This window comes from Talaromyces proteolyticus (assembly GCF_021365285.1).
Source record: "Talaromyces proteolyticus strain PMI_201 chromosome Unknown BGW36scaffold_5, whole genome shotgun sequence".
NCBI classification, from domain to species: Eukaryota; Fungi; Ascomycota; class Eurotiomycetes; order Eurotiales; family Trichocomaceae; genus Talaromyces; species Talaromyces proteolyticus.
In genome coordinates, this window is record NW_025764281.1 from 1,014,903 (window position 1) to 1,039,948 (window position 25,046).

The 25,046-nt window shown below is 47.9% G+C and overlaps 9 protein-coding genes across 9 annotated transcripts; 5 read left to right on the forward strand and 4 right to left on the reverse strand.

Annotated features, from left to right (window-relative positions):
• The first annotated feature begins 138 nt into the window (after positions 1 to 138).
• BGW36DRAFT_149090 (DSBA-like thioredoxin domain protein) lies at positions 139 to 1,109 on the forward strand. The gene is made up of 2 exons (XM_046209488.1): positions 139 to 251; positions 325 to 1,109. The coding sequence occupies exons 1-2, from the start codon at positions 207 to 209 to the stop codon at positions 1,012 to 1,014; spliced, it is 735 nt and encodes a 244-aa protein (XP_046073087.1). The 5' UTR covers positions 139 to 206; the 3' UTR covers positions 1,015 to 1,109.
• Positions 1,010 to 4,757, reverse strand: BGW36DRAFT_376496 (uncharacterized protein). The gene has a single exon (XM_046215888.1). The coding sequence runs from the start codon at positions 4,324 to 4,326 to the stop codon at positions 1,204 to 1,206; it is 3,123 nt and encodes a 1,040-aa protein (XP_046073088.1). The 5' UTR covers positions 4,327 to 4,757; the 3' UTR covers positions 1,010 to 1,203.
• A 205-nt stretch (positions 4,758 to 4,962) lies between these two features.
• Positions 4,963 to 7,365, reverse strand: BGW36DRAFT_376497 (uncharacterized protein). The gene is made up of 2 exons (XM_046215889.1): positions 6,210 to 7,365; positions 4,963 to 6,153 (listed from the first exon to the last, which is right to left on the reverse strand). Exons 1-2 carry the CDS (start codon positions 7,180 to 7,182, stop codon positions 5,309 to 5,311), a joined length of 1,818 nt encoding a protein of 605 aa, XP_046073089.1. The 5' UTR covers positions 7,183 to 7,365; the 3' UTR covers positions 4,963 to 5,308.
• Positions 7,366 to 9,915: 2,550 nt separating this feature from the next.
• Positions 9,916 to 10,617, forward strand: BGW36DRAFT_396357 (putative acetyltransferase, GNAT family; the record flags this gene model as incomplete). The annotated part of the gene is made up of 1 exon (XM_046218148.1): positions 9,916 to 10,617. The coding sequence occupies one exon, from the start codon at positions 9,916 to 9,918 to the stop codon at positions 10,615 to 10,617; it is 702 nt and encodes a 233-aa protein (XP_046073090.1).
• A 990-nt stretch (positions 10,618 to 11,607) lies between these two features.
• On the forward strand, positions 11,608 to 12,919 carry BGW36DRAFT_426323 (D-amino-acid oxidase; the record flags this gene model as incomplete). The annotated part of the gene is made up of 5 exons (XM_046220249.1): positions 11,608 to 11,636; positions 11,685 to 11,822; positions 11,878 to 11,981; positions 12,046 to 12,149; positions 12,200 to 12,919. The coding sequence occupies 5 exons, from the start codon at positions 11,608 to 11,610 to the stop codon at positions 12,917 to 12,919; spliced, it is 1,095 nt and encodes a 364-aa protein (XP_046073091.1).
• Positions 12,920 to 14,698: 1,779 nt separating this feature from the next.
• BGW36DRAFT_426324 (BTB/POZ protein) lies at positions 14,699 to 15,703 on the forward strand (the record flags this gene model as incomplete). The annotated part of the gene is made up of 2 exons (XM_046220250.1): positions 14,699 to 15,005; positions 15,054 to 15,703. The coding sequence occupies 2 exons, from the start codon at positions 14,699 to 14,701 to the stop codon at positions 15,701 to 15,703; spliced, it is 957 nt and encodes a 318-aa protein (XP_046073092.1).
• An 810-nt stretch (positions 15,704 to 16,513) lies between these two features.
• On the reverse strand, positions 16,514 to 18,121 carry BGW36DRAFT_376513 (molybdenum cofactor biosynthesis protein 1 B). Its single transcript, XM_046215890.1, has 2 exons — positions 18,096 to 18,121; positions 16,514 to 18,041 (listed from the first exon to the last, which is right to left on the reverse strand). The coding sequence occupies exon 2, from the start codon at positions 17,882 to 17,884 to the stop codon at positions 16,703 to 16,705; it is 1,182 nt and encodes a 393-aa protein (XP_046073093.1). The 5' UTR covers positions 17,885 to 18,041; positions 18,096 to 18,121; the 3' UTR covers positions 16,514 to 16,702.
• A 595-nt stretch (positions 18,122 to 18,716) lies between these two features.
• On the forward strand, positions 18,717 to 19,004 carry BGW36DRAFT_293975 (uncharacterized protein; the record flags this gene model as incomplete). The annotated part of the gene is made up of 1 exon (XM_046211049.1): positions 18,717 to 19,004. The coding sequence occupies one exon, from the start codon at positions 18,717 to 18,719 to the stop codon at positions 19,002 to 19,004; it is 288 nt and encodes a 95-aa protein (XP_046073094.1).
• A 940-nt stretch (positions 19,005 to 19,944) lies between these two features.
• On the reverse strand, positions 19,945 to 22,837 carry BGW36DRAFT_376516 (putative ABC ATPase). Its single transcript, XM_046215891.1, has 6 exons — positions 22,642 to 22,837; positions 22,403 to 22,583; positions 22,109 to 22,333; positions 21,759 to 22,054; positions 20,608 to 21,705; positions 19,945 to 20,551 (listed from the first exon to the last, which is right to left on the reverse strand). Exons 1-6 carry the CDS (start codon positions 22,720 to 22,722, stop codon positions 20,180 to 20,182), a joined length of 2,253 nt encoding a protein of 750 aa, XP_046073095.1. The 5' UTR covers positions 22,723 to 22,837; the 3' UTR covers positions 19,945 to 20,179.
• Positions 22,838 to 25,046: the final 2,209 nt, after the last annotated feature.

Below are 25,046 nucleotides of genomic sequence, written 5' to 3' on the forward strand. Positions count from 1 at the left end.
TATCATGTTGCCTCCATTAGAATTATGTTGCCTCGAGAGTCAACTTTTGTTATCCCGCCGCTTACTACATATCAATATCGTAGTTTAAACCATTGAAAAATAACGTTGAATTCACCTTTCATCCCGCCCAACCTGAAAGAAAAACATTCTCAATTAATACCATTAGCCTCACATCAATTCATGTAATTGATCAGAACAACACCACCATGGCCATCATCACCATCGATATAATCTCCGACATAGTCTGCGCGGCAAGTCCTCTCCCAAGATCCCAACATCACAAACAAACACCCAAACATCAACTAATACTAATTATATGCGTAGTGGTGCTACATCGGCACCAAATCCCTCGAAAAGGCCATATCTATATACCAAAAAACCTACCCTGGCGGTCGCAACGACATTTTCGTGCTCACCTGGCGACCCTACTACCTCAACTACCACGCCAGCCTGACCAGCATCGACAAACACGTCCTCGCGCAGACAAAATTGCGCCATATGACCGCCGAACAACGCACCGCGCTTGAGCAGCGCATGGATCGCATCGGGCGCGCGGCGGGCATCGTGTTTAGGAACGGTGGGAAGATCGGGAGTACGCGGCCTGCGCATCATTTGATTGCGCTGTGTCAACGACAGATAGCACCGGGATCTGCAGAAGGGCTAGCGGGAGGGAAAGGGATGTATCCTGTGGAGGTGCGTGATGCACTGGTAGCTAGATTGTTCGAGGCGTATCATGAGCTCGAGCGGGATATTGCGTCGCGGGAGGTGTTGCGGGAGATTGCGGTGGATGTTGGGATGGATGAGGCGGAGGTTGATGGGTGTTTGGACGCTTGCTTTTCGAATGGAACGGGGGTGGAAGAGAGTAGTGTGGATAGGGAGGCGAGGGAGAATAAAGAGGCTGGTACGGGGGTGCCGCTGTTTATTATTCAAGGCGTCCATAGGGTGGAGGGCGCGCAGGACGTGATGGAGTTGGTTGAAATTTTTGGGAAAACCAGAGAGAATGATGAACTGTAGCTTCGATTGGATCTTAGTAAATGTTGGATCTTCAATACATGTATTGAGAGTTAGAATTAGACCAAGGCAGTATGTAATAATATAGTACATGTAGTTAATAAAAGTCTCCCAACAACCCATGAGAATGCAAATATATTGTACAAGTGGAGGTATATAAATAAACGCCTTAATATCTATGCACCGACTAGATCATGGGTTCTCTTTCTCATTCTCGCCCTCGCTGTCAGCGTCAGACCACCCACTCTCCGACTCACTGGCACTCCAAGCCGACGGTTTAGCAGGCTGGTCCTCAGCTTGCGCAGCGGCAGCCTCAGCAGGTATGCTCCATTTCTGCTTCGCTTTCATCTTCGCTATATACTTAGGGTTCTTTGTAAGTGCGCCTTCACGCTTCTGCTTTTCCTTTTCTGCTTCCTCGACCGAAGCCTGGTCGAGACGTTGGACCAGCCTCTCGAATGCTGGCGCAAACATCTGAGCAATGGGGATGTCCCTGATCTTGACACGCATGTAGTCGAAGCCAGCGCATGTTGGGATCGGTCTGGCTTGGGCAGGCGGCTCGGCGGTTGCTTCGGCCATGTCAAGAGTAATGTCGTCTTCTCCTTGCTCAAAGTCTTCTCCTAGCTCGTCAGCGTCATTTGGCGCGACGTCGGGCTGCCATGCCTGTTGTGGAATGAATCCCTCGGGTGGCGCAGTTGGCCTGGATGTAGGGTCGACTCTCGAAAGCTTGGCATATCTCTGACTAAAGTGAGTCAGGAGCAGCATACGAGCATTCATTCTTCGGCCAATTTCAATCGCTTCCGCAGCGGTACTGTGTTTCTTGGCAATAGCAGATCCTACCATGTCGTTTTCGAACGTGGCTTCGTGAATAAGCAACGTGGAGTTCTTCCCTAATTGCGCGAATTTCACGGACGGCCGGCAGTCGCCAGAGTAGGAAACCTTGAAACCTTGCTCCCATTCAAAAGTGACTGCCATTGCACCCTTGCAGTGAATCACATGTACCGCGCCGAAATTTTTCAAGCCAGTAGCTTTCTGCAGTAGCTCAGTGAGATGAGATTTCTGGTCAAAATATATTGTTGTGGCCGAAGGGCCTCCATCGGGGTATGTTCCATCCGGTCGACAGTGCCGATAAACAAGACTTGTCCTGTGACCGCGTCCACTCTGTAAGTATGGACTGGCTGAAAGAGGTAGAAGCATATCGAATCCAAATTCCTCCACCCCTGCATACTCCTCTAACCATTGTATGAACATGCCGTCGCTAATCACGCACAGTCGCTTTTGCCGCAAGATATCTTCGATGCTGTCCGCTTTTGGCATAGAACCAGATTGATGTTTTTGGTAGTTCACCTTGTACCACTCTTTGATAACGGACACCGTGCCAAGGTGGTGGTCAGCGTGCAAATGGCTAATCCAGATTACGCGAAGATTTTCCATTACCTCGCGTAACTCATCTGGCGCAAAACTCCTTTTCAACTGTCCGAGAGTGTTCTCGCCACAGTCAAACAGATAGTAACCCTTTCCGGGAACGTGCAGCAGCGTAGCTGAGACGTTACGATGTTTGGAAGGGGTAGACGACCCCGTACCCAGTGTGAAGACTTCGGCCTCTTCTGCCAAGGGAGGAAGCCCGTCACGCATCTCCATGACCTTGTGGATGACATGGGGTTTACGGAGTCTTTGCTGGATGATTTTGAGCCGCTGCTCCGCTGCACGTGGAATTCGGCTGATGAACTGAAGTGGGTTCAGAGTATTGACTACCTCCGTCTCATTGATTGAGAACTTCGGTTCCATATCTACAATCAGACCCAGCTCGGAAGTTCTCCAAGCCTTCTTCTCTATAGAGATGGATTCATTCTCACGCCTCGTTCCTGTCTGAGGAAGGGTGTGGTTATCGTGGACCGGTACCTGGAAATTATCGGAGTTGATTCGAGCTAGGCGAAGAGAAGACATTGCAGCAGTCTTCATAGCCAGATAATTAGGGCAGTGGTCAGTACTAGAAACAATATGCTCGCAGCCTTTCATTCGAGCAACAAAATCGAGAATTCGGCGATCTTCTCCAACACCGGGACCTAAAATCCAGAAGAAAACGCTTAGGCCAGATGTGACGGCCTTTGACTGCCACTCAGCACGTGAGATGAAATCATCAATATATTCTCTCGAAGGTATGTCAATGAACGCAACGCCTTTCCCAGGGCGGTGAGGTCCAAGAACCATTTCGGGGGTAACGACTCGGCCATCTTCTGTAGTGTAACTGATACCATTTGTGAGATCGCCAAAGGCACGACCCTTTGGGACCCCAGCTTCGATTGCTTTCTTGGGGTCAAACTTCCCTCTTTGGTCATGACCGCGGACAATATAGCACATGGACTCAGTCGCAGGGGTTGTTGGTGGCAGCCTATCAACAGTCGCAGCAGGCCAGGGTTTTCGAACAAAAACTTTAATATCGGGGACGGCTTCATCGCCTCCCGGAAGTGGCCCATTGTATCGCTCCAAGTCCTTGGTGACGGGGTTGCGGACGAAAATGGTGGCTGGCATAGTGACATTTGCCAATTTATGTTCCGTTAACGAGTCAAGCGTCCATTGACTGTCAAACATGTCCTTGACAATACTCTCGCGAAGCATATCATCTTTAGCTTTGGGGTCAAGACCCTCTACTTGCTCACCCTCACGTTCCTCGAATTCATTCAAGCTTCTCTTTCGGGGGCTTCCGAATCCAGAGACAGAATTCTTAAAGCTCTTCTCATAGCTAGGTCTCAAGGGCATGGCCCACACTTTAATATTCTCATCAGACCACGTGGGAAATTCAAAAGCATCGGACTGTGCTGATTGATCTCGCGCGCTTGCGAGAGAAGCCGCGTCATATTCTTGGACTTTGACAGGAAAACTTTTCCTGAAGATAAACCTGCGCGCCGTCGATAACGTGTGATTTAAGTTTTTACTGCCGTGGATGGTGAGTCTTTCAGGTTCCGTCGATTCAATTTCGGGCTCAGGCTCAGGAGGTAAACCTCTGGCTACTCGGTCTCGCAAACGACGGTTTCGCTTTTCTTCGTTCTCCAGGGCCATCGATGCAGCCGACGCGGCCCGCGCATCAGCCATAGTCAACACCATGCCGAGAACACCCCCATTAGTATTCCACGCCGTCTTGCCGGTAATGAAAAATTCGGTCAAATAAGAATGCGACTGGGTGCGCTCTGAAAACAGTCTCTGCGTGCCTTCGGCGACATGGCCAAACAGATATTTTCGATTCGGATAGTTGAGGATAAAAGTCGAGCCGGGAGAGTCGGCAGTTGGGGTGCTGAGCACCTGGTAGTAGTACTTCATCGCCTTGGCGAATGCCGGCTCAGGCGGAAGTTCAATCTTGCTCTTAGGTTCGACAAGGTAGTAATCAGGCAATCGAGTGCCGGAGCGGCGCGGTGGAGGAGGCGGAATGAGATGTACTCCTGGGAGAGCTGGTTGCGAGTCTGCCAGGTAATTACCACCGCGATTCCACGTTCGAACTGAGGCACGGAAAACTAGGGAAATGCTGGGTGATGAAGCGTCAAGTCGAGCTGACGAAATCAAGGGCGTACGACACTGCGTTCGGAGAGGTGATCCGTGGAAGGCGAGCCTTCCCAATCCTCGCAAGGACGCCAACGTGACAGACTCGGGGTAACCACCGAACTAGCAAAGAAATTGAGCGCCTATTTCAAAAGCCCAAGCATAGTAGCTAGTAGGACCTTAACAGGAGCGTTGAAGCGTGATGAAGGGTAACATCGAAGTTTGTTTGGAGATATTTTTATGTTCCTAATAATTACCCGCAGCTGGTAAATTTTCGGCGCTAACCCAATCTGCCGAGTTAGCCATCATTGGTCCTGAGCCATGCGACAGCAACAGGATTTTAAGGATAGACATTAGATGTAGATTATTAGATTGTCGCTGAAACTGGTCATAAAGTAAAGTGATTTTACAAGGAAGACATTCAGAAAATTATATGCTTGAATGGGAATATAATTCCCAGTTGAAGACAATGATAAGACAACTAGATACATCGTTGTAATGACACTTATAGACAAAAAAAAACACCAGATAGCCAATGAAGAATGAAGAGATAGTAGTCTTCCGCTTGCCAATATATTTACCTCACAACACCGGAAATACAACAAGTCCTGCAAAACCTGACCCCTCGAAATGAGCGACGAAATGAGCGACGAAATGGGCCCCTTTACTTCCCAACCAGAGACTCCCTGTGTGGAGAGAACGATCTATCGCATGAATCAAAACCAAAATATAATAGGGAAAATGTCATCAAAAGAAGGTAATTTTTCTACAGCAGATGCGCTGTGAGCAATGATACTCGTTCGAACGCATCGTCCATGCTTGCACACAACCGTTCAAATGCGCGCACAGAAGCTGCCGAGGCCTCGGTAGATTCCTCGCTGTCAACAACAAGTGTGTAGCGCGGAATCTTTTCAGGCTGAATACTGACGAAGCGTGATTCAGACGAAGGAATCGAGATATCATCTAAGAAGAGAGCAAGGGACGGGTCTGACTCATCCATCTCTGCAGTCGAAGCAGCGGTGTCTTCCTTGACAACTTCGGGGCCTGGAGTGTTGAAAACAGGGGGCCGGTCAAGTTGCGGGACCTCTACCTTGGACGAAGACAAGTCTGACGTGATTGGAATCGTGCTTGAGGATTTTCCAGAGAGAATCTCTGTGTCGACAGCAGGGCCTTCCGGAACCTCCAACACGGCAAAGATGGATGGGTTGTAGTTCAAGTCAATCCCTGAATTCCAGCCAGAAGCGTACATGTCCATACGTTGGTCGGGAACCATCACCATTCCAACTTGGAAATTTTGCTGTTGCTGAGCAGGAAAGTCTTGTCCGCCCATATGAGTATTACCTTCATTGCGTACATTAGAAGGTACCGGGGCTTGAGGTGCAGGCTGTTGAGGTTGTTGTTGGGGTGTCTGCTGGGGTGTTTGGAATTGCTGGGGCATTCCATTTACTGTCAAGTCGTTCAAGAAGTCGGAGAAGCTGGGAGATGAGAGAAGCAGACGCGTCAGGTCGGTGAGACGATTGTTTTCCTCCATGAGAGCATGGTTCTGCAAGCGTAGTTCATTGGCTTCATTGGTTTTGGCGGCTACCTCTCCTTCAAGCTGGCCAATGTATTCTAGACAATCTGTTAGATACATATCTCTATTTATTAAATGGTAGTTAGATAGATACCTTTGCGGCGAGATCGGAACGCACGAGCAGAGACTTTGTTCCGTAATTGACGGCGCTCCTTACTGCTGAGTTTCTTGCCTTCTTCACTGGCAAGTAGTCGCTCGTCGTCATCCATGTCATCATCATCCTTCTTGGGCTTGGACATATGTGGCAGCGAGGACGGAGTCGCGGTGGAATTGCTGCCATCTTGATTGGAGTTCTCTCTCATTTGTTGCAAAAGGCGAGAGATCCGCTCTTCAACAACAGGGTCGACGTTGCGAGCGGGGCGATTTTGTGTTGGCTGAGATGCAGGCGTGGCGATTTGATGAGTAGTTTGACGCATTGGTTGCTGTTGACGAATGATCTCGGTTTGTTGTCTTTGCTGTTGTTGAGCAGCGCGGGCCATGGCAGCTTGTTGTTGGTGCATACCAGGATACATCCGACCGGCCTGCGGCGCAGGAGCGACTGTTGGATGTCCGCCCAAGACGTGAGGGTCAACAAACTGTTGAGCCCGAGCGGCAGCATTGGTGGTGGGAACAAAGTAGGGCATGTTACTCGTGGTATCGCTTTCAACGTCCATTTCCGAATGGCTGCGGGAAGGAGCTGTGCCAAAATCGAAACTTGTCTCTTCCCTCTTCATGCGAACCAGCGCATCATCATTCATGGAGAATCCTTGGTGTCCAGCACCAAAAACCCCCATCGCGGTATCATTGTATGTCATAGCATGGGCAACAGCGCCTGGCGGCAGGCCAGTCTGCTGTTGGTGGTCTCCATACTGATGACTAGGGGCCGAAAACGCCTGGCCTAAGTCACTTGTGCTGGCTTCCGAAACGGCCATGGACGGTTGAGAGATGAGAGAGGGGTTCGTTTTCATTGATTCGGAGGGATAGGCGGTTTGGTCGAGATTCAAGAACGAGTCAAATTCTGGATCGTAGGTGGTGAGATTGGCAAGCGGCGACGCAATAGTGGTCGGTAATTCTCCTAGAGCGGCCATCCTTCTGCCTCCTTGAGAATGCTTTCTGTATGATCCCCAAAATAGCTGGCCTGTCCAACAACAGCTGATCGAGAGCCTCAGTGAGCGTGTCGAGGCGATAGACAGCCCAGTGACGAGGATGACGAGGGAATCGATGAATTGGGCGATGAGATAGCGGTGGTGGTGGTGGTGGTGGTGGTGGTGAATAGCGAAGAGATAACAGTCAAGGTCGTAGAGGACAGCGACTCGGGGGGCAGTCGCAGGAAGGCTGTGGCTTAGCCTAACGCAGAGAGGAGCGACAACGCGAATAACCAACCGCGGCTGGCTCGGCCGCTAGCCCTCCCTGTTTGGGCCTAGCTCCGGCGTAGGCTCCAAGAATAGCAGGCGAACGCGCGTCGCCTGTCGGCTCAAGCTTTATCCGCCCTGCAAAGTAGGGCTCGGCAATATTCCCGGAAGAACATACTTAAGAATAGTTTATTCGACACTCTTCTGTCCTGCGGTTTCACCCAAGCCACACTCGTCTGACCTATCCTATGGCAGATTTTTCTTTTAAGCTTTTGAAACCATCTCTCTTGGCTTCTTCTCCCTGGTGTACGTCAACTGTCGGGTCTAGAACTTGGGCAATGCCGATTGGTCTCGTTATTGCTCTGAAAACAGACCAAGGCTGCTTCGGGTTTCCTCTATTGGTACTTGCTTGCTAGATTCATACTCAATAATCAAGGTCAAAATTCTAGAGCACCCCTATCCAGACTATCCCTATTCGTCACGATTTGGTATAAGCGCCCTCGGTTCGTAGACCCCTGGACACCGCAGGCCGGATTAGCCATACAGAATTGACTCAGACACAGGCATACGTAGCCCCCCTCGGCACCCCTCGGCACCCCTGAGGAGTTCATGTTGAGACATTGTATGTCTCAAGCAATGCTTTCGCCGACTACGTATGCTCCTGTTACGGCTACATAACATTGAATAACATTGAAGTTTGCGATATTCTGCATATCAATCATCTCATGGTTTGATAGTAGTAAATGTCCCGTAATACCGTTCGTCGATAAGAGCCCAGTAGATTTCATTAAACAGAGAACTACATCTCGAAGCAAGACAATCCCAAAATAAACCAGTTTCCATTGACATCTTCATGACGTCTGATAGAGCTATGAGTCTGACAAGCAGCCTTCAGCAACTTGTCTCGTCTTATACTCTCGAAACGTTTCCAGGAATACGTGAAACTGGGGCATGAAACGCGCTAGAAAGTGTATAAGATCTGGCTCCCATTCTTCCGGACGGCCCAGCAACACCCACCAGAGCGCAGTGTAGCTGAATTCCGCTTGGGCAGCGTATGCAAACTCTCAATCGATAGCCCCGCTAACAGTAAGCGTTGAGGCATCAATAAGAACATTGCCCGCCCCCCAAAGTCGTCACAAATGAGCCGGAAGGTACCATCACAATGCTCTTTAAGTGATATTTCTCACGATATCTTACGGAAGAGACATCGAGCGATATATCTTTTCCGACAGTCTGCTTCGTCCTTGACTGCATCATTACGTTGAAATTCTAGATGGTATAGATGTTGCTTGGCGAGCTCTTCAAAATAGTCGGGTGCATTAGTGAATCGTTGCGTTGCAAATATATCAAAAGGGATGCTGGAAAATTAAGCTAGCCGGTTCATGTTAAACGCAACTGGTCTTTTACGTTCCATCCTCCAGCTTCATCATTTCTCAGAGCTCCGATGAACGGAAAAATAGGCTTTGATAGTTCTAGCATGATTTTAGCCATGATATAGTATGCTCTCCTCAATACAGAAATGGGTATTTGGGAATTCAACGTGATTATCTCTTAAAGAGGGCTCTTGAGATAACCGGATAACATATTCCCTCCCATGATGATCATGACAATATATGGGCCCACAGCGCACTTGCCGGAACATATGACCTGTGGAACGTGTAGAACTTACACTATTGATATTGAAATCAAGAAACCCGCAAATAAGGCCCATAAACTTGTTGATCGCTTGAAATATCCATTCTTGACCCAGCTATTTCTCTCTAGCAAGTGCAGCCGCGCCAAAACTTTCCCATGCCTCTTTCAAGCCAAAAATACTAAATTGACTACTGTTAGATTCATCTAGACTTGAGACTTGAGACTTGAGACGGATCGAAACTTCAAAATCGAAACATTATTAGTTTGGCCTGACTCAATGTTGCAATATACTTGCCTTAACTAGGCCAATCAGAGGCCATGTTGATTCGGCGATGCAGGCGTGCTGTGATTGGACAGAATCCCCGCGACCGTATAATTCTCGACTTTGGCGGCCAATATTTAATGTTTCGTAATGTTAAAAAGTAATATAGGTGTATGTTGCAGGTCATGTTTAATTGTGTTAGGAATTGTCTACTTGTGATTGATTTACAACTCGAAGTTGATCAATATTATTATATATGTTATATAGTGTTTAATGTCAAAGATGGTTATATATCCACCTACATGTACACCTTATTTTTGTCAACATTGAAATCGAAATAAGATTCGACTTGGATACTGTCACCTCGAATTAAATATTGAATTATAAATTTGCAAATTCTAGCGTTGGACGATTGCTATTACTAGTGGCCCTGACATTGACGTCGAAAGCGGGCTGAATGACTCATTCCGAAAGTCGGCCTTTTTACTACAACTATTAAATGAACATGGAACATCCCAACATTTATGTTTCAAATGTTAGTACACCAGCAATAACTTATAACATCAATTGATATGAATCGACCGCTCGGGCCTCCCGTCGACGCAACGCCGGCACCGTGGCCATCACGCGTCACGCTCGAGGGCCAAACGGTTATCCTTGAGCCTCTAGAGGAATCCCACGCCGACGCCCTCTTCCCTCACATCGGCGGGGCCGCGAATGCATGGCTCTGGGACTACATGTTCACCGATGTACCCAGCTCCCTCGCTGAAATACGCTCTCGCATCGCGAGACAGGCCCAGTCCAAGGACCCCTTCTTCTGGGCCATCAAAGTCAAGAAACACGCCGCACAAGGCACTGCAGAAGCAGAGGTAGTCGGATACATCGCGTTCCTGGCCATCGTCCCGGCGCACCGGTCCATTGAAATCGGGCATGTCATGTACTCAGCAGCCCTGCAACGCACGACGGCGGCGACCGAGGCGATCTACCTCCTGGGTCACTACGCCATCCGCGACCTGGGCTACCGACGTCTCGAGTGGAAGTGCAACGACCTCAACGCGGCGTCGAGGAAGGCGGCAGCGCGCTATGGGTTTACCTTTGAAGGCGTCTTTCGGCAGCATTACATCTCCAAGGGCCGCAACAGGGATACCGCGTGGTTCTCGATCCTGGACTCGGAGTGGGAGCGTGGCGTCGAGGCGGCGTTTGAGCAGTGGCTAGACCCAGGCAATTTCGACGAGGAGGGGAAGCAGAAGAGGCGGCTGGAGAGCTTTCGTTAATCTACAAGGTTGGAGCGATGCAATTCCTATTCTTGATGGCTCTATAGTTAAGTTAGACTGCGCTAGATCGGATTGGGGTGATAGGGTTAGGGTTAGATTGACCCTGGAGCTATTATGCAGTAGGCTATAATATTAACTAAGTAACTAGTCATATATTAACGTATTTCATTCGCGAATGGCCACTCCAGGTGTACTCTGGATAATCGAGCATGATACAGTTGCATTCTGAGTGATATTTGCTGTCCGTCCAATCCATGGGACTTTTCTCGGATTGTTTTGATGTCGCGATAATAGTGGGCGAGATTCTTGCCTTCTTTTACAACCACCTCGATGTTTCCCGCGTTTGGGCTTTCATAGTTACTCTGGGTTATAGATCCAGGACCTTGAATTGACTGGTTTCGCTGTTTAGATACGCACTCAAAATTGCCGGGATTGTTGGGCGAGAATCTACAATTGCTCTGGGTGAGTTGTTCAACCATTTTTGGTAAAGCGTTTTCGAAAAAGAGCTTTTCTCGATTTGAAGTAATAATTTCTGGAGTGACTTGATTTGAAACAAAACTGTCAAAAAATCCGATGATTCAAGCCCGGTATAAGTACTTCATGGCCCGATGTTCTAGCCCAGTTCCATCCTGAGGCTTTTCTCAACATTACTCAATAATCACGTCAGGATGATACTGTAGATATGGCTCACAAACATAATTATGCAAAAGTGTGGCCAAATGGCTCAAGGCTTCTTACAACCATCACCAAAAAGTAAGTCCGCCTGTACCCCGCTTCTACTAATTTAACGGGAACCAATGAAACTGGGGCGCACGATGGTTTCGGCAGCCCACCGTCCAAAGTTAGAATCAGCAGATGGCAGATCCATTTATGAATGGGAAAGAAAGAGTCACGGAGAACAGGGAATTAGGTCTTAAGCCTTCAACTTTTTAATTCCGGCTATCCGCAACATCTTTGTGTCAACCGAATAACTATATCAGACACTTGACAATGACACAAAAGAACGTTGTGGTGATAGGGTAAGCTTAAGCAACACCGCTGATAAGCTGATCCTGACTGATACCCAGGGCTGGCGTGGCTGGTTTGACAACGGCCTTTCTCTTGTCCAAGAGACCCGGCTACAAGATTGTGGTAGCGGCCAAGCATATGCCAGGTGACTACGATATTGAATATGCTTCTCCATGGGCCGGCGCCAATTATATGCCGTAAGTAATTGTGAACCTTGCAACTGCGATGATTGACATCGGCTGATGCATCCAGCGTGGGAGTGCGTGGAACTCAGGCAGCAGAGTGGGAAAAGGCCACTTGGGGCCCATTGGAAAACCTCGCGAGGAATCACCCTGATGCCGGTGTTCATTTCCAAGGTAAGATTTTTATACTGTTTTGGTTGTATTCTAGTGAGCCTTCCTGCTGACGGAAAAATGGAAGACTGCGAGATACGCACTCGTTCAAAGGACCTTGGATCAGCAACAGCAAACTGGTTTTCTGAGTTATTGTCTCCTAATCCGTGGTTCAAGGATGTTGTTCCAAATGTGAGTGTTTTCTAATTAGAAAATAAACAAGCAACTCTAACACAATCAAGTTCCGTGTTATCCCTAGAGAGGAGCTAGGGCCAGGGGTTGACTCTGCCACTTCTTTTACTTCTGTTTGTATCAACACTGCAATTTATCTACCGTGGCTGGTCTCTCAGTGTCTGAAAAATGGTGTCATTTTCAAACGCAAGGTTTTCCAGCATATTTTAGAAACCACTAAACCCAATGTCCACCCATCTGGCTACGTTGATCTGGTAATCAATTGTACAGGCCTGATGGCATCGCAACTCGGCGGCGTTGAAGATAAGTCCGTCGTTCCAGCTCGCGGACAGATTGTAGTCGTTCGCAACGATACTGGGGGGAAAATGTTCGATGTTTCCGGTACAGATGATGCGGATGATGAAGCATGTTATATTATGATGAGAGCGGCCGGTGGCGGAACAATTTTGGGTGGCTCATATCAGATGAGGAATTGGGAATCACAACCAGACCCAAATTTGGCAGTCAGAATCATGAAGAGGGCTATCGAGATGTGCCCTGAACTTACCGGTGGAAGAAAGGGAATCGAGAATTTGGATATTGTTAGGCATGCAGTGGGGTTACGACCGGTACGCGAAGGTGGAACACGAGTTGAGAAAGAGCGTATTGGAAATGTATGGGTGGTGCACAATTATGGAGCTGGAGGCGCTGGATATCAATCGTCTTACGGCTGCGCACAAACTGCAGTCAACTTAGCCGAGGAGGTTTTTCAAAAACGAGCACAATTATAACTTAGAAATCGCCTGGTCTTTCAATGATTTATTGCCTTATTGAGAAGATGAGCTAGAACTAAATCGAGTCTTGATCTATTATATTTTCCACATCTTCCTAAAGGAGTGGTAGAGTGATGGAGGTTACGGTCTGGGTGTGAACCCATGGTTTTATTGCTACTCCTCCACTCCTTATCAAGTTGGCTTTTCTTGATCACGGTTTCACGCGCAAAATTTCTTGATGAGGAATATCACTTGCTAGATAACTAGTGCGGAATAATATAGCAAATGATATTAGAAGGGGCGTCGTTGTAATAGAAAAATAAAAAGTATTCTTACATCCACAATTTTCCATATATGTATTGTACAGTCTATTCGGTAGCATCTTCTATAATTTCCTCCGCCTCGGTCAGCGAGTTGACTTTACATACCTATCCCATTCACAGATATCACGATGAAACGATGGGCTGTTCCTTTAGGGTTAGGGTTAGGGTTAAGGCTCTCTCCTGGTATCACTTGCAGGCTCCTGGTCGCTAGCTTCATTCAGGGTTGGGTATCTCAGTAGCGGCAACCACTGTGAACCTCTTCGTTGCAGTGTGTGTTGCAGTGTGTGGGCCAGTGCAAAAGAGTTAAACGCGACTTAACGTTGCGAGGGCTACCCGAGCTACCTGGACAACTTGTACAATTCTCTGCGTTAGTCATCTTCAAAGATGCAGACATTAGATGGGTTCCTATACTTCTGACAATTGCTTGCTATTTCTTGAAACTTCCCGAGCTGTCTAGCAAAAGAGCTACGAGCCTGTTTACCGCGGTCGAGAAACTGTGAGGCCGTTTGGCTGTGACATTAGCTGCTTTTAAAAGCAACCTTCTTCTCTTCTGTGTGTTGGTTTCGTCACAGGATCTTGGGCCTTGTCGGCCTTGCCAGATTGGGCCTAGAAGAGCTTCCTAGGCTAGCCCTCTTACAGGTGGAACAGGGTGGCGTTCGCCAATGAAATACGTTAGATATACGGAGTATATTAACTAGTTATTATTATTTTAATATATTAATGAGGGGAAAGCTGCAGCCTACAGCCAACTTGTTCCTATCAGGAGGGGTAATTAGTTAGTACACAGACTAGGCCGTGTTACTAGCCACACTTACGAAGTACTCGCAACAATAGTACATCGACCGTCCGTTATTGGGACTTGGACCTATCTCTTGGCACAAGGCAAGCAAGAAATGCGCCGTCCGAGTCTGCCAATCGTACTAAGAGTGTCTCTACCCCCAAGTCATGAGTGATTTGAGCTATCAAATTATCACCTTCTTGTGGCAGACTAGAGCCTTTTTGTCTGGCTTGGCACCAGGCTCTCCGCTCAGCCAAGAGTCCAGGACGAGCTGCCATTTGTCTCGGAGCCCCGCGCGGTGGTGCACCGCCCCCTCTTCTGTTGTCATTATCAATTGTTGCTATTATTTGCGCCTTACTATGTAGTAGTCGACGCTCGACTTGCGCCTGGATCGCTATGCCATGCCACACTTATAACCCGAGCCACATTTATAATCCCTGATAGCCCGTTCTCTCTCAACACAAGTCTTCACAAGTCTTCGCAAGTCTTCGCAAGTCTTCTTGCCAGGCTGCCATACCGAGCTGTACCAACGATAGACTTGCGCTGGGTGTGCGGCATTTCCCCGCACGTGTGATTGGCAGTCCTTCTCCCTGCTCCGCTCTCCTGCTGGCCGACCACTCATCCAGTGCTTTCCGTAAGTTCATCCCATGCGTACACCAGATCCAATACATCCACCAGCCACCCAATAACACAAACATGCCTCTGACAGACAGCTATCTAGAGCGGCCTCGAGGCATCGCGGAGATGTGGGGGCGCTATCTGGAGAGCGGCGAGTACTCAGACTTCCTCGTCACTTGCGGCAGCCGAGACTTCCACGTGCACCGCCTGGTGATCTGTCACAAGTCCAGCTATTTCCGTATGCTGTGCAAGGACAATTTCAAGGAGGGCATCACGCAGAAGCTGGAGCTGGTGGACGAGGACCCGGATGTGTTTCAGGCCGTGTTGACCTTTTTGTACACGGGCATCTACGAGACGGATAAGATTGCGGGGTCGGCAGAGCTTGGTTGGCCTATCTCTTTTTAACAGCGTGTATCCAATCTAACCTCAACAGAAATCCCCCCGGAAGGAAGCTGTGGCTCCTCAGTCGACTCGGAAAATGACGAGGAGAACCACCGCAAGGGTCGGCCCGCCACGACCGAAGACCTTGTCGCGCACATCCAGCTCTACGCGAGCGGGGACAAGTTCGACATCCGCGATCTCAAAGACGTATCCTCGAAGATGTTCCGCAACCAACTGATGCGCACACCCGTCGAGAACCTCGACGTGCCTCAAATCATCCAGGCCGTGTACACCTGCACGCCGCTCAACGACGCGTCCCTGCGCCCCGTGCTCATCGACTACTGCGTGCAAAACCTCAGCACCCTGCTAACCCAGCCCGAAATGGCCTCTGTGCTCGCCGACATGGGCCAGTGCGCGTTCGAGCTGCTGCGCGCGTACAAGGACGAAGCCGACCTGCGTTCGCGCAAGGCAGTGGAAGACCAGCGCACGGCCGTGCTCGAGATAAAAAAGGCCGAGTCGCAGCAGCTGCGCGAGTCGCTGGCCAAGCTGCAGAAACGCGATACCCATTTGATGGAGATCCTCGCGTCGCATCATAACTGCCGCAATTGCGGAAAGGTGTTTGGCGGCGCGCCGCAGGTGTATGGGCCGATGAGTGATAGGGTCATGTTGCGGTGTAAGGCCTGTTATACAAAACATTCCTAGCCTTCCGTCCAACTTAACATCCCTCTCGATCTGACATGCTTATGACTTATGACTGGCGGTGTTTTCTATCTTCTGGGGATTTATGCATTGCCGGCGTGTCCATTTCAATTTCGTCTAGTCTCTAGTCTTGCTCGTTTAGCAGTACATACCAATTCATTTACTATAGTATACGAACTCTCAATTATCACTACATGTACCATCCCTCCTCCACACCCCGCTCTTCCCCCCCTCTTCTCAAGCAACCTGACATCCCCAATAACCATCCCCTTATCATTCGCCTTGCACATATCATACAGCGTCAACGCGGCGCCCATCACCGCTGTCATAGCCTCCATCTCAACGCCCGTACGGCCCTCGCTCGTCACCGTCGCCACAATCTCCACAGCACCATACTCCCTACCACTGGATGTGGATGGGGGCACCAGCTTGACATCAACACTCACGCTATCAATGCCAATACTTGGATGACACAGCGGCACAATATCCGGCGTTTTTTTCGCGGCCATGATACCTGCTACCCGCGCCGCAGCGAAAACGTCGCCTTTGGCTAGTCCTGCTTCTGAAGAGGGTGAATTTGGAGCTGGGTTGATTAGTGGGTAGGTTTTTGGGTTCGTGAAGTAAACGAGGCATGTCGCGCGCGCGTATCGCTGCGAAGACGGCTTGGAGCTGACGTCCGTCATGTGCATTTGGCCCGAGGTGTTCAGGTGAGGGAGATTAGGGTGGTTTTGGCTTGTTTTGTATGTGCGGAGTTGTGTGAAAGAGTCGAGTTCTGGTGTGTAAGAGGGGAGGCGGTGTAGTGGGATTCTAGATGATGCTAGGTTGAGGGGGTTATCTACGGATATCATTGTCAGTCAGTTACGCTAGATAGAATGAGAGTATTATAATGATATTCAACAATCCTGCCAGGTATCATAATCATCATTCATACATATTTGCAACGCCGAAATGCAATGCCAATGCCAATGCCAATGTAGATAGTTGATATATAACGAAAAAGAATCACCCACCAATCAAAATCATAGGCCGATTCTTCATCTTTTCTAACCGGCCGATGCCGGCATGTTTTGCCTTTTTCCGCTTGACAGCCATGCCGATGACGTCGAGGAGTTCGCGTTCGCTGGATTCGAGATCAAGCGCCTCCATGGCCTGCTCGTCGATGGGCAAGCCGTTGTTTCCCCTGCGTATTAAATCCCGCAGCGACACCTCTGCGTTCCCATGCAAGCACACTTTTAGATTCCCATCCGACGTGATGCGCAGCCGATTACAAGTTCCACAGAAATTATGCGTCATGCTGGTAATAAACCCAACCTTCCCCGTAAACCCCGGTACCCGATACGTCTTGCTCGTGTCATTCTTGTGGTCTGTCACTTTCTCCAAGGCGGGGTATTGTTCACGGATGAGTGAGAGCATTTCTTGATACGGCACCATTTTTCCTTCACTCCACTTATTGCCGCCAAAGGGCATGTACTCGATGAAGCGCACCTCGATGTCCCTGTCCCGGCCCATTTCCACAAATGGGACTATCTCGCGCTCGTTCAGGCCGCGCATCACCACGCAGTTGATTTTCAGTTTTATCCCCGCGCCGGCTTTGTTCATCTCCTCGATCCGCGCAATGCTCTTCATCACCGCTTCGAACCCGTTCCGGCGGGTCATGATTTGGAATTGGAAGGGGTCGAGGGTATCAAGACTGAGGTTCACGCCGGTCAAGCCCGCTTCGGCCATTGCGTCGAGTTTGCGGTGTAGGGATATGCCGTTCGTCGTCAGACACAGCTCCCGCAGCCCGTCGCGGCGGAGGTTGCCGAGCGCCTGCATCATCGGGACGATGTCCTTGCGGACTGTGGGCTCGCCGCCGGTTAATCGGATCTTTGTGACGCCCTGGGAAACGAACAGCGACGAGAGATAGACAATTTCTGGCGTTGTTAAGAGATGTGCTGGCGGCGACAGCGGCACCCCTTCCTCCGGCATGCAGTATAGACAGCGCAGGTTGCATTTTTCCGTGATGCTGATCCGGAGATAGTCATGTTGGCGGTTGAAGGAGTCGGTCAGGAAGGCGGAGAATGGCTTGTATTTTGGAGCTTCTGCTGTTGTGCTGTGTCGTCTGAATGGGAATGAGACTGGTACCCCGCGTGGGCAGCGAAGGGGAAGGAGGCTGACTGCTCGGCTCTGAAGTGGTGCCTTCATGGTCGATGAATACAGTTGACTGCGATCATATCGCCATCTATCGAGAGTGGCGGTTGTGAGGGGAAGTCATTCAGAAATACATTCTCGCAGGTTACTCCACACCACTCAGCCAATCACTAGCAGGCGATAGTAACTAACCTCAAGACGAACCTTGTGACTGTTACACGTTAGTAGAGATTACTCAGCAAGAAGTTAGATGAGTTAATCATACATTCCACCGTTTTAGACAACATGGACTGTGCATAGCTGTAGTTAGCTCTAAATGGCTCTCAATGGATCTAACAATACTGCCCTAAGCTTGAAGGGATTAATTAGACCGCTCGATAGCGCCGAGATTGGCAGAATGTTGCCGCATCATTGGCTAGAGGATGACACCTAGTTACCGCCCAGCTGAACCTTCTCAGTATCCCAGCCCTACCTAGATTACCTAGATTACCTAGATTACCTACAGTAGATGCTGATAACTGAGAGTGAAATGCTCCTTGCAGAGCTGGCTACAAAAGTTCTGTATGGCGCTAACTCCACTAATACAATAGCGCAGCCACCAGAGCGTTTTATTCGGTGCTCACATTACCTAGTAAACCACTAACCAAATCAAGTATCAGTAGAAACGCGCTAAGTTCTTCACCTCCCCGTATCTGCGTGGCTATCTCAATATTGCTTTGATACATTAAAGTTGTCTTTACCGTTACAAGGATTCGTCCCACACCGCTATTTGGACTTTTGTTTTCGCTTATTAGTGTCTATTCCTGTTTAATATTCCTGACTAACCAAAGCCTGTTTGAACAGAGACCTGAATCCCCCAAATAACCGCGTCTTGACGCGTACGAAGATGACCAAAAGAGAGAGCTATTCGGTGGAAATCCGCGCGCAGATTGTATCCTTGGTTCTTATAGCAAATATGAAACCTACAGAGGTTGCAACTCTGTTGAATATACCACAACCAACGGTATCCAGAATTGTGCAGCGTGCAAGGCAGCGTGGATTTGATCCCAGTGATGATGCCCGACTGGATGTACGTTATCTCGCAGATTCACCTCGCTCAGGCCGTCCAAAAGTTAGCACTCCGGACACCGAAGCTACTTCAACGCAAAGACCAGAGATGGCAGACACGGCATAGAATATGTCGCGTATATTCCAATGCAAAGAGACGATCCTGAGATATTCTGCAGGCCAGAGGCATCATGGCGCCGAATGCTCTTTCAACAGTCAGTTCCAGCAGCGCAAGAAACCTTGATTTGTTTCAAGAAAAGTGCTGGTCTCCACCCGTACGGCTTGCTATCTTTTCGGGGTGACTACACTATGGGCAAGGTTCACGATCACGTCCAAAAATTAACGCATATACCACGTGGTGATGATTTGCAATAGCTCTTTGTCTTGCAACCCGGGTCAAGCCAAAAACCCCGTTTCGGACCTAGGGCTGAATCTTTGGTTCAACAGGGGTGGATCGACCGACAGCTTTGGTGTAAAAAGCATTTTGGCATGGCGGACAATATGAAACTAAGTGGCGATGAGCAACAGATCCGGAAGTCTTGGTGTGAAAGAAATCCTAGGCTGACTAGAAGGAAGATTGAAAGGGTGCACAGGGATCTGTGGTGGTATGCCCCAGGTTTTTCGCTGGTATCCTGAGTTGTAAATTCTCTTTCCACCCAGACATCCTGCACCTCCAGGATGCTGTCACAGCTGTAACAAGGCCGAAACTCCCAGCCCCCTAGGGTTTACTAGTGACTAGTCTGAAGGACCAAGAGTACCTGTGCCCCGAGTTGGCTTAGTCCTCTCACCAGTGGTAAATCCTATACACTTCCCAACGGACTCTGTCTTGAGACATGGCCTCTGCAATCAGTGTCCCGGCCACCTTGTCTTGAACCAGAGTTGAGCCGCGCCATCATCTGGCTTCGGGGATCACTTAGAGATCTCCCTAATGACGCTTGACAACTGCATCATGCTAAAACCCACACCCATGCAGTTTAGTTGCCCTCGATGAATCATCTGCCAGCCCAAAACACGCTAGACTTGGCCACAGTCCTACTTCCTATAATTAATTATCAAAAGATTACGTAGTATAATTCTTAAAAGTTGACTATATTCTATTCAATAGATTTAGTACCTCTAATCACTATTTTGGGTGCTTCAAACCTATCCCCAAAACTGTTAGTGACAAATATTCTGTCATCTCTTTCTCTCACTAGAGTGTTCAGAGTGTTCAGAGTGTTCAGAATTTTTGGAATATTTCATCTGCTGCTGAATTGCACTATTTGCATATTTGCGATTCCATTGACACCTCCGGTCTTTGTCTCACCCACTCAGCATTTTCTTAACCCTCTTTTCCAGGCTTTTCTCGAATTGCTCTACCCCAGTCTGCTCGACCAGTTTCCCCGCTTTCAAGATAAAAACCGTTCTTCGTCTTGGAATCTGAGTATCATCATCGGATTGTTCATCATCTTCGGCTTCGAAATCCTCATTCAGTCGCGCATCCCCGTCTCGCTTGCCTTCAACGACAGACCTTACTAGAAAACGGTCGTGCGAAACTACCAAGATCGCTCCGTTGAACGTCGACAACGCCGATGCCAGAGCCGTGACTGTGTGGAAGTCCAGATGCGTAGTGATTTCATCGAGCACTAACAGATGCGGCGGATTCCAAAGCACCTTTGCCATGGCGAGCCGAACCTGTGAACATTAGCAGAGTCACTACATTAAACTCCATAGACAGATTATGTGCCTACCAATTGCCCACCGGATAGACGAAACACGGGAACATCGGATGCAATACGACCAGGCAGGCCCAAAGCCCCCAGGAGCGCTCTAGCATCGCCCTCATTTAGTTGGCCATCCGCTTCACGCATTATGGTTGACAGTGCCGTTTGTTCTTGATTCGCACGACCTTCCTTTTGCAGCCCCCCAACCGAGTTCTGAGCATAGTACCCAATCTTCAGTCGTGGATGGCGAGTGACCTTCCCAACACCAGCCTTTTCCATCTCCCCCGTTAGCAGCTGCAGGAGCGTCGATTTCCCGCTCCCATTAAGCCCCATGATGCCCACGCGGTCACCAAGGTGGATCGTCAAGTTGATATCACTGAGTACCACCGGCGCAGTGCGCTTGTACCGAAAAGTGATATTCTCCAGCGATATCAACGGTCCGGGAAACCTCAAATCCGGCGCGTTTGGTATGAACATTGATGCGCCCTTCTCGTCCTTGGGCACTTCGATCTCTGCCCTGCTGTTCTCGTGCCACCCTACCATGTCTCGGTTTAACTTGAACCGACCGCCATTCGCACTAACCTGCACGCCCATCCGATCATCGATCTTCTTTTGGCGAGACTTGGCCATGCGCAGTTTATTCTCATCGCCGGTTTTCTTGCCCATCTTCGTGGTTTCGCGAATCGTCGCCTCCATGTGTGCGATTTGCTTTTCTTGCGCCTCCCTCATACGGCCCCAGTATAGCTTCTGATACTCGAAATTTTCTTCGTACGCGGCAAGGTTGCCTTTGAAGTAGGAGAGTGTTTGGTCGCGGAGGATCACTAGCTCTTCGCAAATGGCGTTGATGAAAGCGCGGTCATGAGAGACTAGGACTAATGTCGTGTCCGACGTTTCGCGCATCTGTTTGAGGTAGTTCTCAAGCCAGATGACTCCGAGGAGGTCGAGGAAATTGGTCGGTTCGTCGAGGATCATGATGTCGGGGTTTTGAATCAGAATGCCGGCGAGCATACATCGCATTCGCCAGCCCCCTGACAACGTGACGAACGGCTTCGAGAGACCTTCCTCTTTGAAGCCCAGGCCAAGCAATACTTTTCGTGCTTGTTGCTCTATATCGACAACTTTCATCTAATCAGTTTAGCAGTAGAAATTTCAATATCTAAGTCTACATGGTAACTGACCGTTTCGTATTGCGACTGAAGCTCTTCGAGAAGATCAACTGCTGCCTGAGTGTCGGCTGTAATGCTTTCTGCATTGATTGAATCTTTGTCTTCATTTAGCAAGCCCCGCGAGACGGCGACCTTGGTCTCGACAGATTTGAGTTCTTTCCTCGCTTGAAGCCCTCTGGCACCACTTCTCAAACTCGCGTTTTTCTGTGCTAGAAATAATTGCTTCTCTAGCTCCTCATGGCGGAGCTTTCTGATGGTTAACACTGGGGCTAAAGAGTCATCCTCGTTTTCCAAACTTCTCGATAGAACTATCGATAGTTAATGAACGATTCAATCTTATGACTCTTGTAGAAGGGAGTTACCTTCGATTTTTCTTTTGATGTCATTTCTGAGATCATCACTCGCCATGACCTGCTCCAAAACACTTCTCCCCTTTCCCCCTGACACGGAAGCAGCTTCTCTCAACGACTCGGCGAGACTATTATCATCTTCATCTTCTATCTCGGCATCTGTCTGCTGAAGAATCGCTATCCTAGTCGTATACGAAATACCCGGAATAAGCTTCTCCGCCATTGCCTTGAGGATGGCTTACAATCATTGTCAGTTATTAAAAAAAAAAAAAAAATTAAAACCGTCTGATTAAAAATTTTACATACTGGACTTGCCCGTCCCATTCCTTCCAATAAGACCATAATGCACACCAGCTTTGAGCCGCAAGTCAGCGTTGGAAACTAATTCAAGGCCGTCGGATTTGGATTTGGATTTCGCTGCTTTTGGCTTCTCGCTGGTAGAAGGCTGGGATGATCGGACTGCGATGGTGAGGCCTTGGATGTCAACCTGTATATATTTATTTATTATTAAAAACGAGAATAATATTTAAGGCTTCGGATCATACCTCGCGAGAAGGTCTGTCGTCGAGGAGATGGAACCGTGTTTGCTTGCACGTGGCGAGGATGGAGGGTCCGGATTCAGTCATATTTGCACGTCTTACTTCTATCAACAGCGTCTTTCACATCGATGTCTTTCACAGCGATGATCTGGTAGGTCAGATTGAAGAGATGGAATTTTTGAATTCTTTGATTTGGTTAGTGCTAAGATTGAATTCTGAATTTGATCTTGATTTCTTTTTATTCCTTTCTATGTGAATGGCGAATCTCGTATGCCGGAGTGCATTGGCCAATCAAAGAGGCTCAAAGTGACTCATTTTTGGTCAACTTAATGAGCAAGAAAATTAATCTTGGTAATTTCTAAATAAGTAAGTAAGAAATAAAAATCCGTTGATTGATATTAATTTAAATCGTCTGGTTGGGAATAAATGGAAATTTTATAGGCTCGACTGAGTACGTATACTGTAAGGCTCCTTGGCACTGCCAACCTCTAAATGCCAAAAAGTAATACTGAGGTAATTGGGCCATTGCCCAATTCCAGGGTTGGCACGCTTATAAGCCTCTGTGAGCCTGCAGCGCTCTTGCTGCTGCCAGGCCTCACATATACCTCAATTGTTGCATACTGCCCATCTCTACGTATGTATGAATGCAATGCTCTATGACCTTTATATAGAAAAGCTGTATTCTTTTTGTCATATAATTACAAAGATATATTATAAATCTATAGGAATAATCAGCTATTATACTCTTATTATTAAGAAATATATATATTATTTTTTATATAAGCTGTATCATTTTAAAAAGCAAGATACCCACCTAGCTATAAAACGGTTAGTTTGAAATAGAGACTCCCTGACTAATAGGGCAAAATAAAGGAGAGTGTACAAAAACTTGAAGGAGGTTTCGAATTTGACTGTATAAATCAGCTATCAAACGATAAATTAGAATTCCATGAATGTAAAAATAATTTACAGCATCCTTCAAAGAATATATATTACTATATTACTAGGGACTATTTCCAGAACCTTCCAATCTTTTATTTTTCGCCGCAGTTCTCCGATATCATTCACCTTGAGAATCGCGGATTGAATAATGATGTCTTGAGCTTCCATCGCGGTTTCCATTTCAGTATACACTGGATGTTTAGAATGAACAAAGAAAAGAAACGACGAGCGGGTTAGGTATTTGATTCTCCCACTTTGGTGCCGTGCTCCCGGGGCTATTCTCTTACGGCTTCAACGAAGTGCTTAGTTGATAAAAAAAGCTACTTGGTCTCGTGGCACAGCGTACTCTGTCCAAAGTTGCCAGTTCCCGGTCGAGTTAATGCAACGCATAAACCTAGCGCATCATACGATTTAATAAGAGCAACAACGGAAATGGATAGCATTATTGTATAACAAAGCTCCCCTCCCTTCCCCGCAGTTTCATTCTTGCATGTCTATATCTTTCAACAACATTTAGGATGGGTTATCATTGTTCAGCCTTCAAAATCACTGTATCTAATAGGTTTGCACTGTTGCTTCTGAGGAATGGACCTGAAATCCACCTCATGATTTTCAATCCCAATGACCCCATTTGTATTCCTGCAGAATCTCATACTCTTGTCCTAGAGTCAAAAAGCCTTCCGTAACCTAAGATTGTACTTTCACTCTCCATCTCCCAATTTTATTTCTTGAGGTTTACGCTCCTAGGCAAGTTCTAAATTGATCAAAGACATCATCCATCTCCACTAAGGATCTACAGAGTCAGTTCTGTTCTTCCGCTGGGCTACTTAAAACTCTTATCATTCTATATAGCCACACTACAAAGAGTGAGCACTAGCTTACATCGACATTGGGATAACTTAAATATCACTTCACATCAAATCCCGAAGAAACACCCCGAAGCAGACTAAGGTCAGAAGAATGAATAAGGTAAGTATTTATCACGTTCATTCATGGCTGTATAAGTGGACCAGAGAGAAGAATAAAATCTTAACCAATATGCCGTATTATATAAAATAATAGCTCACCATGAAAGTTTCAATAAACATATTCTCATCCTATAACGATATTCTGCTCTACTAGCTAATTCCTCCTTACTAGATAGTTATACAGAATAAATAGGCATACTAAGTTATGCTTAACGATATACTAAATCACCTAAATAAAGACTCTATTATCAATACAAGATGGGCCACATAGTGCTGGGCAGACTCTCATTTGTCAGAGGTGTCCGGAAAGTGCAAAGCTTAGTACTGAAAACTATCCTAACCAATCAATCTTCACGATTAGATTGAACAGTGCTCTTCAACAGATTATTACCCATGCCAACAGCGCCACACACTCTTTTAGATGGTGGTGCGTTCACCTCAATACAATTACCACCTCAGCACAAGAAGTTACGTTTCGCTAGTGATTACGGGCTTTGTATA